This window comes from Erpetoichthys calabaricus, chromosome 2 (assembly GCF_900747795.2).
Source record: "Erpetoichthys calabaricus chromosome 2, fErpCal1.3, whole genome shotgun sequence".
NCBI classification, from domain to species: Eukaryota; Metazoa; Chordata; class Cladistia; order Polypteriformes; family Polypteridae; genus Erpetoichthys; species Erpetoichthys calabaricus.
The window spans coordinates 183,986,749-184,001,889 of NC_041395.2; the positions used below are offsets into that span (position 1 = coordinate 183,986,749).

A 15,141-nucleotide genomic window follows, 5' to 3' on the forward strand; every position below is an offset into this window, starting at 1 on the left:
TTTTGAGTTTATGCGGAGGCATGCCAGTGGGAGTAAGACTGCTAAGAAATTCTTCGGAGAATGAAGATCGTTCTCGGAAGTGAATGGTGATAGTAGCTGGAAGTATTTGGGACATCGCCACAATTTCTGCCTTGCCACCATAAACTCTGGAAGTATTCATTTAGTTAGAGTGTTGTTGAGCAGACTGTATGAGTATGCTTCCGTGACTAAGAACAAAGGACAGCACGTCGTCGAAGTTATTGCAATGTTGGAAAACAAAGGTTACAGTCATGTTGCGAAGTTCGAGAGCAGCAGTTTCGTCGATGACATTTTTCCAGAAATATCCGACTGATAGAAAGAAACAGTTACCTGATGCAGGAATTTGTATAACCTTGAAAGAAGTTGTTTCTATGAAATACATGTGAAGCGGTGGCCATGTTAGGAAAATGAATAGTCAACGTGGCTCAGAGGTGCATGTGGACTGTAGCACAGAGCAAAGAAGGAGTTGGGGGAGGGCACATGAGCAGGCAGTGCGCATGCCTCGAGAGCGACGGTGGATGCGGGAGTGGGGGGGTTAGAGTTGGCGGGCGGGGCTCTGTCGTGTGTATCCCATGACACGGGAGAAGGGTTAGAGTTTGGGGGCAAGGCTGTGTCGTGCGTACCCCATGCAGACTGCCTGCTCATGCCTCGAGAGTGAGGGTGGACGCAGGAGGAGGGTTAGAGTTGGCGGGCGGATGTGTTTGGTGAGGAGTTGGGGGCAGGCACATGAGCAGGCAGTGCACATGCCTCGAGAGTGAGGGTGGATGTGGGAGGAGGGTTAGAGTTGGTGGGCGGGGCTCTGTCGTGCGTATCCCATGACGCGGGAGGAGGGTTACAGTTGGTGGACAGGGCTCTGTTGTGCGTACCCCATGCGCACTGCCTGCTTATGCCTTGAGAGCGAGGGTGGACGCAGGAGGAGGGTTAGAGTTGGCGGGCGGGGCTCTGTCGTGCGTATCCCATGATGCGGGAGGAGGGTTAGAGTTGGCGGGCGGGGATCTGTCTTGCGTGCGTGCGTACCCCATGGTCAGGCAACTTGGTCTTTTATATATATATAGATTTTTAATAGTTTGGACATTTTATATTAGTATTACATTTTTTGCACTTAGTTTTGGCTGTGTATTGTATAAAAGTGGCGCTTTGATAATCATAAAATGTAGTGTGCAGCCACAGGTGGAATTTAAATGGGGGCTGGGGTGCTTGACCCCACCAATGGATGTGCTAGTCAGTTGTTTCCAGACACCAGGCTGGAAGAAATGCATTAATCTACTGTTTTATTATGTTCTTTATGTTGTTTACAAATTTTAATTATATGTAGTTAAATTACTCAGAAACTGTAATATTGTGTGCTGCTTTAAAGCATCATCAGAAAGGCACAGTCATTAAGAATGGCTTATTCCATGTTGTAGCGCCAGGTCACTGCAGTGCTCACTGATGCCAAGTGTTGAGGGATTATTGATGTTTTCGATAGTTTGCTCGCTGTTGTGACACTAGTTGGAATTTGTATGCGACTTTGACAGGCTTGGTGTTGTAGCTTGCACTAGAGGCTGCTTATTTGCTTGATGGAATGCCAGCTCATAGTATGGGCGATTCATTCCTTAGAAATGTGAAAGAAACTAAACCTTCTTTCCTTCTTTCAGCATCTGAAGCTGCAGTTTTTTTGCTTGCACACAGCAAATTATTGGAACAAGCTAGCTCTGTGCTTTGGATTTAATAATGTGTGCTAGCCAGTGAACTGATTTTGTAATTACACTGGATTGTCAGCAGTGCAGTAAAGATAATGTTCAGTACATACACTACATAATACAAAGTAGCCTCAGCCTGTTGAGATATGTCAAAGGTGGGCAATTGCTGCTCGACATAAGAATTTGATTAACAAGTATTTTCTAATGTATTTGTGTAATATTTTAGTAACATTTTTATAAATTGTACCATGTGAAATATAGAAAATAATATATTGACCTGATATAATACAATTCAATGTATGTTTTCTGTCATTAATACTACCGTAGGCATTCATAACAATAGCATATATTAAATAATAAAGCGTCCACTTCTCCTGAGGTGCTTAATGAATAAAAAATCCTTGCAATGATAGTTTTAAATTACTTTGCACTGAAAGTCAATTCAGCTCTATATTACTAAATGACAGTTTAATTTATGCACGGATGGCGGACGCACCACATGCGCACTGCGCCGCAGCGCCCCAGAGTCAAACCCAGCGGCTTCCCAGAGTCAGTAGGTGGTGCCCAAACAACACAACCTGTAAACTAAACTTGCTCTAATCTACTGTGCCAGCAGTCGGTGTCAGCAGAGGCAAAGGAGTCACGGCTACAAATGGAAAGAGCTCAACGATGTGTAATACAAAACCGAGCCCGTAGTTCCCAGAGCCAGTGCGTGGCGCCCAAACACCACAACCTGTAAACTACACCTGCCCTAATCCACTGTGCCAGCAGTCAGTGTGTGTAAGTTGGAGTATGCTTCCTAACAGTAAACAACTTCTACCTAGCGACACAGCCACAGAACAACAAAGACGAGACCGCATGGATAAAAACAATACATGGAGACTCCCACGACGCGCTTCAGACATACCAGAAGCAAAGACGTCACGGCTCCACAATGAAAGAGCTCAACTAACGGAAATACAAAACGAGCCTGTATGGATAAACACAATGAACGAACGCGCCCACAACGCGCTTATGACACAGCAGAGGCAAAGGAGTCACGGCTCCAAATGGAAGGAGCTCAACGATTAGTAATACAAACACGAGCCCGTTTATTTAATTAAATGAAAACTTTACTATGGCTACGACCTGTAAACTAAACATGAGGTAAAGCGTGTACGCCAGGTTGTACAGCCGCCCGAACGCGACCGCCCACACCACCGCATATACCATGTTCGTTTAGTAATGTAGCCCTCCATGCCCGGATCTGCCGCCATGGTCACTTAAGCACGCGAATCTGCCGCCGTCAACAAACGACTTCTCGCTGACGACACAGCCATAGAAAAACAAAAAAGAGACTGCATGGATAAAAACAATAAACGAAGGCGCCTACAACGCACTTCTGAAACACCAGAACCAGATGAGTCACAGCTCCAAAAGGAAACTGCTTTAGTACAAGTATGTTTATTTAATTAAATGAACTTTCCCAGGACGCACCCACCCTCCATGATATTTCATCCCTCCAAGTATCGGAGGGAACAGAAAGTGATTGCCATTCTTGGATTTGCGATTCTTTCGAGAATCGCGGGCTTGCTGGTAAATAAATAACCTAAAATATTTTACCCAGTGTTTTCATTTAGTTTGGCCTGTTTACGTTTCAGAAATAATGTATTTATAGTGTCATCCTGTTGTTCAAAAAGTAAATATATGACATAAAAGTGTAGAAGTATGCGTTTAACAAATGTTGGAAAAAATTATTTGCTGACAGTGGGAAATTCAACATACTAGTCAGTATTTCATATTTACTAACTTTTAGTTAGGATGCTTTCTTGATTTGAGTAAATGTATGAGAAACCTTTTTGATAATTTGCCCATTGTATATCACCTCATTGCTGAGTTTATTTATTCTTATCTACAGGCAACTGTGAATCCAAAGTACCTTCAAGTAAACCAAGATGTATAAAAAAATAATTTATTATTAAAAACACATAGATGGCAATAAACACAAGGAGGGATACTTTCTCAAAATAATTAAATAGACAAAGCAAAGCCCTAGCTGTTCTCTGGATCTGATTAAACCGATCTTTCACTGCACTTTTCTTGCGGGGCACTTGAATGCTTACTCTTCTTCAGACATCACAAAATCATACTTTCTCTTGAGAACCCTTGCCTCTCTTCCCCCTGCTGGTTGAACATTTTTTCAAACACTCTTGTAAGCTCAGAGACTTTCTGACTGGAAAGATATTTAAGTCCCATATAGGAACTACTCACAGGTATGTCTTGGAAATATTTTCTGGTATTCAGAACCCCTAACCCGTGATCTTTCTCCTGCTATTTTTCTAGTGGTTTGCTTACTGTCCAAAGTCTCAGCTTCTGTTTAAAAAGCCAGGAAACCTCTCAGATTATCTGTCCCCTGTTGCCGTGCTCCCAACCGGGTCCCCTTTCACATTATAAATAGATCGGATTTGTGTTGGATAGTAATTTCTTAACTGTATGAATTTGTATACAGTTGCAAATAATTATGGAAAAACCTGTAAATGTGTCCTTTTTGACTGATTCAACTTTCTGTTCAAGGACCCATTTAAAATCCACACTGCACCTTTGTTGTGTACCTCAGATTTGGTTATAAATTGCCTTTAAATCACTAGTACTCATACGTGTACTGCATGATGAAGCAACAGATACATTTTGATTTTCTGAGTGTTTTTTTTTTTTTTTTTTTTCCTCCTCCTCCTTGTTATGAGGTGCACTTCTGCCCCATCTAATGTATGTAGTTTGTGTTGACTCTTAGGTGCGCCTTTATGAGTGGACTGCAGAGAAGGAACTGCGAACTGAATGCAATCACTACAACAATATTATGGCATTGTATCTGAAAACAAAAGGAGACTTCATCTTGGTTGGGGATCTTATGAGGTCTGTTTTATTGCTGGCATACAAACCCATGGAGGGCAATTTTGAGGAGGTAAGTATAATAGTGGTAAAGGAGGGTGTTTGTAGTCCTGCATTAATCATATTAAAACGTTTAAAATTCAGATGCCTTGCCGGACGATGCTTTTGAAATTGTATTTCCTTTGCGGTAAGAATTTAAGTACATTATTGCTTTCCTTATCAGTATTGGCTTTTTAAAGAATACATTTTCTATGATTTACATTCTTATTTATTTAGTGATCATTTGACCTGTGGAAATTGTATTTGGGAAACTGAGCCACATAGTAATGCACCTATCACCTACAACATTAAATCTGTGGAGAGGTGAAGTGATTAACATTGATTAACTCTATAATTATAATGGTACCTGTTGAAGGGTGATGTATATTAGGCAGTACGTTAATAGTCAGCACTTGAAGGTGATGTGTTGAAAGCAGGAAAAACGGGCAAGCGTAAGGATCTAAGCAACACTGGTGAGAGCCAAATTGTAACGGCTAGGCGACTGGGTCAAAGCATCTCCAAAATGACAGGTCTTGTGGGGTGTTTCCGGTATGTAGTGGCTAGTACCCACCAAAGTGGTCCTAGGAAGAATAAATGGTAACCCAGCAACAGGGGCATGGGCACCCCAGGCTAAGAATGCATGTGAGGAGTGAAGGCTAGCTTCTCTGGTATGACAATTTGCTGAAAAAACCTAAAGGTGGCCATGAGAGAAATGCTGCTTATGAGACTGCGTTGATATATGATGATCAAAATACCAGTGTTGACCCCTGTCCATTGCTGAAAGCACCTAAAATGGGCAGGTGAATGTTAGAATGGGGTCAAGGAGCAAGGAACAAGATGGCGTGATCTGATGAATCATGTATTCTTTTAGATCATGTGGACATCTGGGTGTGTGTATGTCTTTAACCTGGGTAAGAGCTAGCAAAGGCAGCGTGATGCTGTGGGCAATATTCTGCTGGGAAACCTTGGATACTGGTGTTTATGTGGATATTACTTTAACACAAGCCACCTGTCTAAAGATTGCTGCAGACTTCATGCACCCCTTCATAGCAACAGTATTCCCTGAAGATAGTGTCCACTTTCAGTAGGATAATGCATCCTGCCGCACTGTAAATATTGTTCAGGAATGGTTTGAGGAACATGACAAAGAGTTCAAGGTGTTGACTTGGCCTCCAGATTCCCAGATCTCAGTCCAAACAAGCATCTGTGGATGTGCTGGAAAAACAAATCCAATCCATGGAGGTCCCATTTTACAGGACTTTGAGGATCAGCTGCTAATGTCTTGGTGCCAGATACCATACTTCACCTTCAGAAGTCTTGTGTGCCCCAATGGGTTCAAAGCTGTTTTGGTGGCATGAGGGATACTTACATAAAAAATTAAGAAGGCGGTTTTAGTGTTGTGGCTGATCTATGTGTAAATGTTATTTTACTTTGAATGTTTTTCTTGGATTAACTTTCATAGATTGCCAGAGATTTTAATCCTAACTGGATGAGTGCTGTTGAGATCCTGGATGATGACAACTTCCTTGGGGCAGAAAATGCTTTCAACTTGTTTGTGTGTCAGAAAGATAGGTACGTACAACAACTATAAATCTGTCTTATTTTAGAAACACAAGCACTCTCCCTAGTGCATCATATCCTGTTTTGTGTGTGTGTGATATCAAAAGACTAGTGCACTCCTGCACAAACACCCTTTTTTTTAGTTAACATTCTTATTCGGTTACTGCAGTTCTATACCCTGAAGTGAAACTGATGGTTATGGACTCAATTTCTCATTTTTATGCACTTATTCTGGAGAGGTTTTTGGTGGTAACAGGTTGAGAATATTAGACTGGACTTACCTTTCCACAGTAACTATCTTCAGTTCACTTTTGAATCTCTTTAATTTTTATGTTCATTTTTTATGATTTTGCTTGCTTATTTATTTTGTCTTCCATAATAAAATGAAAGAGAGTAAAGTTTTTGGATCCTTGGTGTTTGTTTTTGGCTTTTCTTGTTTTTAACAACACATCTAAATTATAATTTGTGTCATTTTTATATTCAAGTACGTTATGCAAAAAATACCTATAACAATTTCAACATGTAGCCATTCCTACTTACCAAATTCTTCCTGTTAGACAAAAAAAAATAAACATTGGTGAGAGGGTTGCCTCACCATTTTATATTTATGAAATATGTTGTCTTCCACTGGGTAATTTTCTGCAGTTACTGGAGCAGTTTGCAGCAGAGTGTAACATACAGTTTGGTCCATAAATATTTGGACAGAAGACAACTTTTTTCTAATTTTGGTTCTGTACATTACCGCAATGAATTTTAAATGAAACAACTCAGATGCAGTTGAAGTGCAGACTTTCAGCTTTAATTCAGTGGGGTGAACAAAACAATTGCATAAAAATGTGATGCAACTAAAGCATTTTTTTAACACAATCCCTTGATTTCAAGGGGCTCAAAAGTAATTGGACATATTAAATAACTAGAAATAAAATGTTCATTTCTAATACTTGGTTAAAAACCCTTTGCTGGCAATGACAGCCTGAAGTCTTAAACTCATGGACATCACCAGATGCTGGGTTTCCTCCTTTTTAATGCACTTCTACTGCATCTGAGTTGTTTCATTTAAAATTCATTGTAGTAATGTACAGAACCAAAATTAGAAAAAAGTTGTCTCTGTCCCAAATATTTATGGACCTAACTGTATCTGAGAAGAAAACAGCTTTCTTTTATACTTGTATGTTTTTTTCAGGAAAACACTGCTTTATTTAGAGCTGTGTGGGAACAGGTGGCTCAAGTTAAACTGACTAAGAGTATTGGGATTTTGCTCCTTTGTGAGGGTAGAGATTATCTAAATGACATCTCTCAAATCTCTAGGTCTACCAAATGCTCATTTCTTCTTCACTATTGACATACATTGTCAAAAACGGTCAAAGCTGTTTTCATCTGTCCCTAGGTAAAAGCAGTGTTATGTAGTAGCTGAACAGTTAACAGTATTTTTTATATAGTGTGTGTGTGTGTATAACATACATACATACATACATACATACATACATACACAGAAGTCTCCAAAAGGTCAAAAATAGTATTCTTACTAGAATATAGTACCAAAATCTGTAATTATATCATTTATAGTTTATCTCCGTTGCCACAATTGTGCCACAGAAACACAGACCCTGTTTTAAACTGAAACCCTAGCTGTTTCAAAGTTGACATATTTTTTAAAATGCTTCAGTTTAGAGTGCAATTTTTTTTGTTGCAAATTAATATATGTTACCGTGAAAAAATATCTTTGACTGGAAAAATACCAAATTTATCTCTTAAGTAAACCTGTTTAAGGTTATGAAAAAGTTACCATCAATCAGGTGTATCAGAACGTTTAAGTGGTGTATATATAATATAAATGTTTGATAGCTAGTTTCCAGTTTGGAGCCAAAAGTAGCATATCTTTGCTTTTTTATAACCATTGTTAGACTTTTGCTAAAGATTAATTTCATTTTTGACACTTCTTTTTTGCTTAGTGCTGCTACAACTGATGAAGAGAGGCAGCATCTTCAGGAAGTAGGCCTGTTCCACTTAGGAGAGTTTGTCAATGTCTTCTGCCATGGTTCTCTTGTCATGCAGAACCTTGGCGAAACATCTACACCCACTCAGGGTTCTGTGTTGTTTGGGACAGTTAATGGAATGATAGGTAAGTAAAGTCTATTATACAATCTACTATACATATTGTCTTTCTTCCTGATACAAGCAAGATCCCATTACACATATATCTTGCACACCTGTTTGTAGATCTCGTAGTCCTTAATATAATTTTAAGAGTCAAAAATCAGTCATTTGTTATCGAATTGGAATATTGGAAAGTTACATAATTTATTTATGTTCATACTAGTTTCACACATACAGCCTATAATGATAATGAGTACACTCTTGGCAGCTTTCTTCAGTCGTCAAGTGTCCATTTTGTGCTGCATTGTGCAACTGTCCATAGATTGATTACCTGGCTTGAAAAGCATATTTGTGCTTCTTACACTCAAGCAGAATAATGCATATACTAGGTGGTATGGTGCACAGATTTCAGGAGTAGACATCTTTTGTTTTCTCTTAGACAACCAATTTATTTGTATGCTCTCTTACAAAACTGACTGCTTCAACACCTGTCTATGCTGCTTGTACCATACATTGAGATCATCTGACATTGACCCTCTTACTGATCCATATTTCCATATTTGACAGACTTTAATTAAGCTTGCTGGATCCTTCCACCTAGATTCAATTTCCAGGGCCAATTAGTGACCCCTCCACTATGTTGATTCCAAAATCCAGACATGCAGACTAGAACTTGGCATTCAAAAACATAAACATATTTTAAAAAATACACATCAATATCTGAGAATAAGAGCCCATTTATTGGTTAATGAACAAGAAGGAAAAATAAATTTACAAGGTTCTCCTTTCTTCAAGAGGAGCTTTTCAAGAAGAAGTCTGTAAAAGTCCTAAGGATGAATTGCTGCAACTCTGTTCATTTATACGGTTGTACTGTTCTCGTCTATGGTGTTTGAACCAGAAACTAAACAGCTGCTAAGCTCTACTTCACAAAAGATTCATTCATAGAGTCAGGAGATAGCACCTTTCTCCAATTTTATTTTGATTTTATGAAGTTAGAGTGAAATGGCTTTGCTTCGATGGGACTAACAAACTGTTGACTAATTGTGAAACTTGCTGTCTATCAACTGACTTCCTATAATTCTATTTCTGCTTCCTTACAGCTATTTACATGAATATTTATAAGGTTATATAAATATTTCTTTGAACAATTAACAGCTATTCTGTGAGGCAGAGCACTCCCCACCTGTCGTCTATGACGCCACTATTAAATCTAGACCGAACAGATTATTACTTATTTCATTCTTAATTGTTGACAAAAGCAAGATAACTTCTGATTCAGGTCTCAGTAATGTCTTTGAAATATCATGGTCTGCAGTTTTAAGGTCTACTTTCCACACTTTCCCATCTGCGCTGGTATAGACTGTTTTGATCCCTGCCATTGGCCACTTATTTTGTGCGGTTTGTTCATTTTTTAGAAGCGTAATATCTCCTTTCTGAAGGTTCAGATGACATTTATTCTGCTTGTAGCAATGCTGAAGTGTTGAAAGATATTCTTGTCGCCAGCGGGTCCAGAACTTGCCTGCAAGAGCTTGTACTCTTCTCCACTGACTTCTGTAAAGGTTCTTGTCTATAGATTCTTCTGGCTGAGTTGAACCACCAATCATCTGTGTAAGAAGTGTAGCAGGTGTCAAAATAAATGGTGAGTCAGGATCCGTAGATACAGAGACTGAAGGCCTGGCATTTATAATAGCAGTAACTTCAGCCATCAAAGTACACAAAACGTCATGAGAGAGACAAAGGTTCTCTAGTTTTAGATTGCAGTCCAGAATTCAATGAGCTACTCCTATTATTCTCTCCCAGGCCCCTCCCATATGAGAGGAATGAGGAGGGTTAAATTCACATGCACAACCTTGCTTGTTAGGGTACCTCTTGATGTTTTGATTTGGCTAATATTTGACAAATCCCAGCTCCTTACAAGCTCCCACAAAGTTTGTACCACAGTTGTTTAGCTGGCCCTCGTATGGCAAAAAATCTTTTCATGGCATTAATGCAGTTTGAAGTATCCAGAGATGATATCACTTCAATATGCACAGCTCTTGTGCTCATAAATGTAAACAAAATTGCCCATTGTTTACCTCCTGCTGATGCTCCTCTAGTACGCCTGACAGTCACTGTCCAAGCGCCAAAAACATCCATCCCTACATATGTAAATGGGGGAGCTGCAGTGATACGTTCAAGAGGGGTAGGTCTGCCATTTACTGTTCTGTCACCTTTCCACTGAGCTTTCGGCAGGTGACACATGTATGTAAGATAGTGCTGACAAGTTTCTTGCCTCGAGTTATACACGGGTCTGTGGCTCTAACAGCTGCCCCTGTAAAGTGACAGCCCTGATGTTTCACATGTTCATGATAGTAGTGTACTAGCAACACAGAAATATGATGGTGTCTAGGAAAGATGAGTGGATACTTTTCAGATATGGGAAGATATGTACAGATACAGGAATTCTTGAGTGTGAGCGCTGATAAAATGATATTTCTCTAGCTGGAATGGTGTGGTTATTGAAGAGGAAGAAACTAGGGTCATTCCTGGCTTATGATTCTTGGCATATACTGTAAATGCAGTGAAATAAGAAAGGGAGGGTTGAGGAGTGTCCCTTATTATTGGCTTTATACTTAGAACCACAAGACATCCATTTCTCTTGTAAAGCGGATGGAAGCTTATCTACAATAGGATTTTTACCACAGGCAGTATCTAAGAAGGCAAGTCCAGACAAGTAGCCATCTTCTTTTGCTGACTTAAGTTGTATTTAAAGATCTCCTAGCTCTCACAGCTTGCTATAGTCTTTGCTAGAGATTCTTGAAAAATGTCAAGGCTTTTAAAGAGAGCATCTTCAATTACATCTGGTGCAGCATAGCATTCATTCAACCTATTCCAGGCTTTTCTGAGGGCTACTCCTGGATTATTGCTGTGCACTTGACAGATTCTGCCAACTTTGTTAGCAGGTCCAGCTCTTCTGCTGCTGAGAGCCACAAGCCTTCAGTAGCAAGCCTTGAAACTCTCAGGCCAATCATCAAACTGGCCCAGTCCTGAATTTACCATCTCACGGCATGCTATGTACCTAGCAAAGTCTGTCATTGGAAGAATCTGAGTTTGATTCACAGTAGTGTGATTGTGAGGCTGTGCATAGTGCTGAGATGGCAGATTGAAAAAAATCAGGGCACTATCAGAATTACTAGATGCTGTAAACTCACTGCAGAGTGGGAAAGCAGCAGGCCCTGATGGCTACCCTGCCGAATTTTCTAATAAATTCTCAACTCAGCTAGCTCCCCTTTCTATTAACAACATTTACAGAAGCTAGAGAAAATAAAAGTCAAATACCCCAGATATGATGATATTGTTGGATGCAGAAAAAGCATTTGACATGGTTGAATGGAACTACCTTTTCACTACATTGGAGAAATTTGGGTTTAGCCTGAATATTTGTGCATGGATCTAACTACTGTATACCAATCCAGAAGCTTCAGTTTGTATTCATAATATTTGTTCAGACTACTTTAAACTTGAATGTGGTACCAGACAAGGATGCCCCTTGTCACCACTGCTTTTTGCAATTGCCATTGAGCCACTAGCAATTCATTGTCGAAATGCTATTGAGATAAAGGGCATTATCAGTGAGGGACTGGAACAGAAAGGTTCTCTATATGCAGATGATATGGTACTGTATATATCAGATCCACAAAATACTGTCCCTTTAGTATTAACAGCACTAACAGAATTTCAAAAGATTTCTGGTCTCAAAATCAATTTGAATAAAAGTGTGCTCTTCCCAGTGAATTTTCAAGCATACAATATTAGATTGGACACCTTCCCTTTTATCATCACAGATCAGTTTAAATACCTTGGGGTAAACATCACAAGTAAACACATAGCTCTTTATTAACAAAATTTTGTCATCTGTATGGAAAGAATTAAGCAAGACTTGCATAGATGGTCAACCCTTCATCTCACTTTAGCTTGAAGAATTAACATTAAGATGAATATCCTTCTTAACCTTCTCGTTTTATTTCAAAACATTACAATATACATCAATAGATCATTTTTTAAGAAATTAGATTCAACCATAACCTCACTTATTTGGAATTCAAAACATCCATGTATCCAAAGGGTGACCCTACAAAGACCTAAGGCAGAAGGTGGCATGGCTCTGCCTAACTTTCAATTTTGTTACTTGGCAGCAAACATACAAACTATAAAAACATGGACACAAATAGATGAACATACACAGGCTTGGTCTGCAATAGTAATAAAATCCTGCAGTACTTCTTTATATTCCCTGCTTTGTGCTCCAATAAATACAAGTTATCACCAATATACTAACAACCCAGTTGTGCTTCACTCACTCAGAATATGGAACCAATGTAGGAAGTATTTTAAGAAAGAGAATCTTTTATCTGTAGCACCTCTGCACGAGAACCACCTTTTTCCACCCTCTCAAACATAAACAGTTTTTACAATCACTTCGAGATCTGTACATAGACAACGTCTTTGCATCCTACGAACAATTACACTCCAAATTTAACTTTCCAGCAACACATTTCTTTCACTACCTTCAAATTCAAAACTTTGTTAAACAGAACCTGCCCAATTTTCCTCACCTCCCACCTACCTCTATGCCGGAAAACATTTTGCTTGGTCTTGAGGACTTAGACAACATTTCCATAATATATAAAACTATTTTACAGTCCCTCCCTTTCAAAGATCCAAGAAAACAGTGGGATAAGGATCTGTCACTCAACATTTCAGAAAAGGAGTGGAAAGTAGCAATGCACAGAATTCACTCAAGCTCCATACGTGCAAAGCATAGAATTATTCAACTCAAAATTATATATCGAGTGCATCTCTCTCATTTAAAATTGTCCAAAATGTTTCCAGGGCAAGATCCAAACTGCGAACGCTGTAATCAAGATCTGGCCTTACTGGGCCACATGTTTTGGGCCTGCACCAAATTAACATAATTTTGGACCAAAATCTTTAAATGCCTTTCAGACAGCCTTGGTGTCACAATTCCTCCTAATCCACTAACAGCTGAGTTTGGGGTACTTCCAGATGGGCTTAAAGTGGAGAAGGATGAACAAACTGTAATTGCCTTTACTACACTACTTGCACGTAGACTTACCTTACTCAACTGGAAGAATCCTAACTCACCTATTCTAAGTCAGTGGGTAACTGATGTTATTTACTATTTGAAAGTGGAAAAAATCAAATTCAGACTTAGAGGATATGTACAAACCTTTTTCAAAACCTGGCAGGATCTAATCAATAACATTTGAGAATAGCATTTAGATTGAGGAAGCAGGTTCTCTCCCCTCTTTTACTCCATTTATCTTTATTCATTTATTTATCTATTTACTTATTTTTACTAGCATAGCTCTCTTTCTTAGGGTAGGGGTTGATTTGTTTTGAACCTTTTTTTTGTTGTTGTAAAATGTTGTATTTGTATGGAATGCTATTTGATTTTAATAAAATCAATAAAATTATAAAAAAAAAAAAAAAAAAAAATCAAAAACCAGGGCACAGCTGAGCATCTATGCAGTGATCTTTGTTCCAGTCTATTTATATTTGGAGTATAATCGTCAAATGTGAGATAAGAGTCAAGGCATCACGATCTTCAATTAACCCTGACTTCTTTTCTTTTCTAGGCACAGGTGTTTTTAGTGCAAATGGTGTTTCCCAAGTGATAAGATTATCTTCAGTGTCGCAAACCAGGTCCCCTGAGTGAATCAGCGTGTAGCTCCGCCTCCCTGTCAGAATGGCTGCTTGCGCGCCTTCATGCAAACTTATCTGATGGCGTGTACCTCTCTCTTTTCATAGACACCCTCCCGTCATTGTCTTCAGCCGCTTATAAAACTTCAATGTGCGATTCAGCATCGGCCGCCTCTTTTTGCAATATCAGCGTTCAACTTGGCTTTCTCCATAATTATTCTAGCTTACTCAAACACACTTTGTGTTCAACAAAGGATGCGCGTGTACGTGCGGCCTCTGCTTCAGCGCAGGCCATTGCTGCTGTGCTGACTGACAATGCAAACGTCAATGCGCTTGCGGAGCCAGCATGGGAGAGTTTGTCAATGTCACTCATGACAATCCTACTTACTACCGACACAGAATCTCAGCTGCTGAGAACTTTTTCACTGTAGTGTTCTCGTCTGAGGTGTTTGAACCAGAAACTAAACAGCAGCCAAACTCTACTTCACAAAAGATTCATAGAGTCAGGAGATAGTGCCTTGCTCCAATTTTATTTTGATTTTATGATGTTAGATTGAAAAGGCTTTGCTTCGATGGAACTAACAAACACTGACTAATCGTTAAACTTGCTGTCTAACTACTGACTTCCTGTAATTCTATTTGCACTTCCTTACAACTATTTACATGAATATTCATAAAGTTATGTTAATATATCTTTGAACAACAAACAGCTATTCTGCGAGACAGATCAACTGTACTTAAAAGCCAATTTCTTAAAAGACTGAACATGCTTTTTCCACTCAGTACACACTGACCACCCTAATTGGGTGACAAGTTACGTAATTGAGTAAGAGATGATCAGGTAGATTATGAAACGTTTGGACACAGGTCAAAAAACATTCTCATTTATTAAACCTATGCAGTCTTCCTTACAGGACAGGCAGTTATGTAGCTGTCTGTACAAATTCAGTGAATCAGCTAATCTAGTTATCTCTTTATAGCATATACTGTAGGCTCATGGTTTATTATTTCCTCACTCTTTCTTGCCTCTTCAGTAGATCCTAAGTATAAGATCTTAATGTACTGCTTGGAGTTTGACAGTGTTCTTCAACAAAATTTGTATTGTCAATATTCATTACATCTTCAAATGATTTTTTTGTTTCACCTCTTATTTTACTCTGAATTATATTATAAT

The 15,141-nt window shown here is 39.1% G+C and overlaps 1 protein-coding gene across 1 annotated transcript in view; it reads left to right on the forward strand.

Annotated features, from left to right (window-relative positions):
• The window catches only part of ddb1 (damage-specific DNA binding protein 1), a 193,674-nt gene that overhangs the window by 158,048 nt on the left and 20,485 nt on the right, over positions 1-15,141 (forward strand). Inside the window, exons 22-24 of the mRNA XM_051921945.1 lie at positions 4,471-4,641; positions 6,070-6,179; positions 8,120-8,289. Coding sequence (XP_051777905.1) covers positions 4,471-4,641; positions 6,070-6,179; positions 8,120-8,289 — 451 coding nt within the window. The remainder of the gene's footprint in view (positions 1-4,470; positions 4,642-6,069; positions 6,180-8,119; positions 8,290-15,141) is intronic.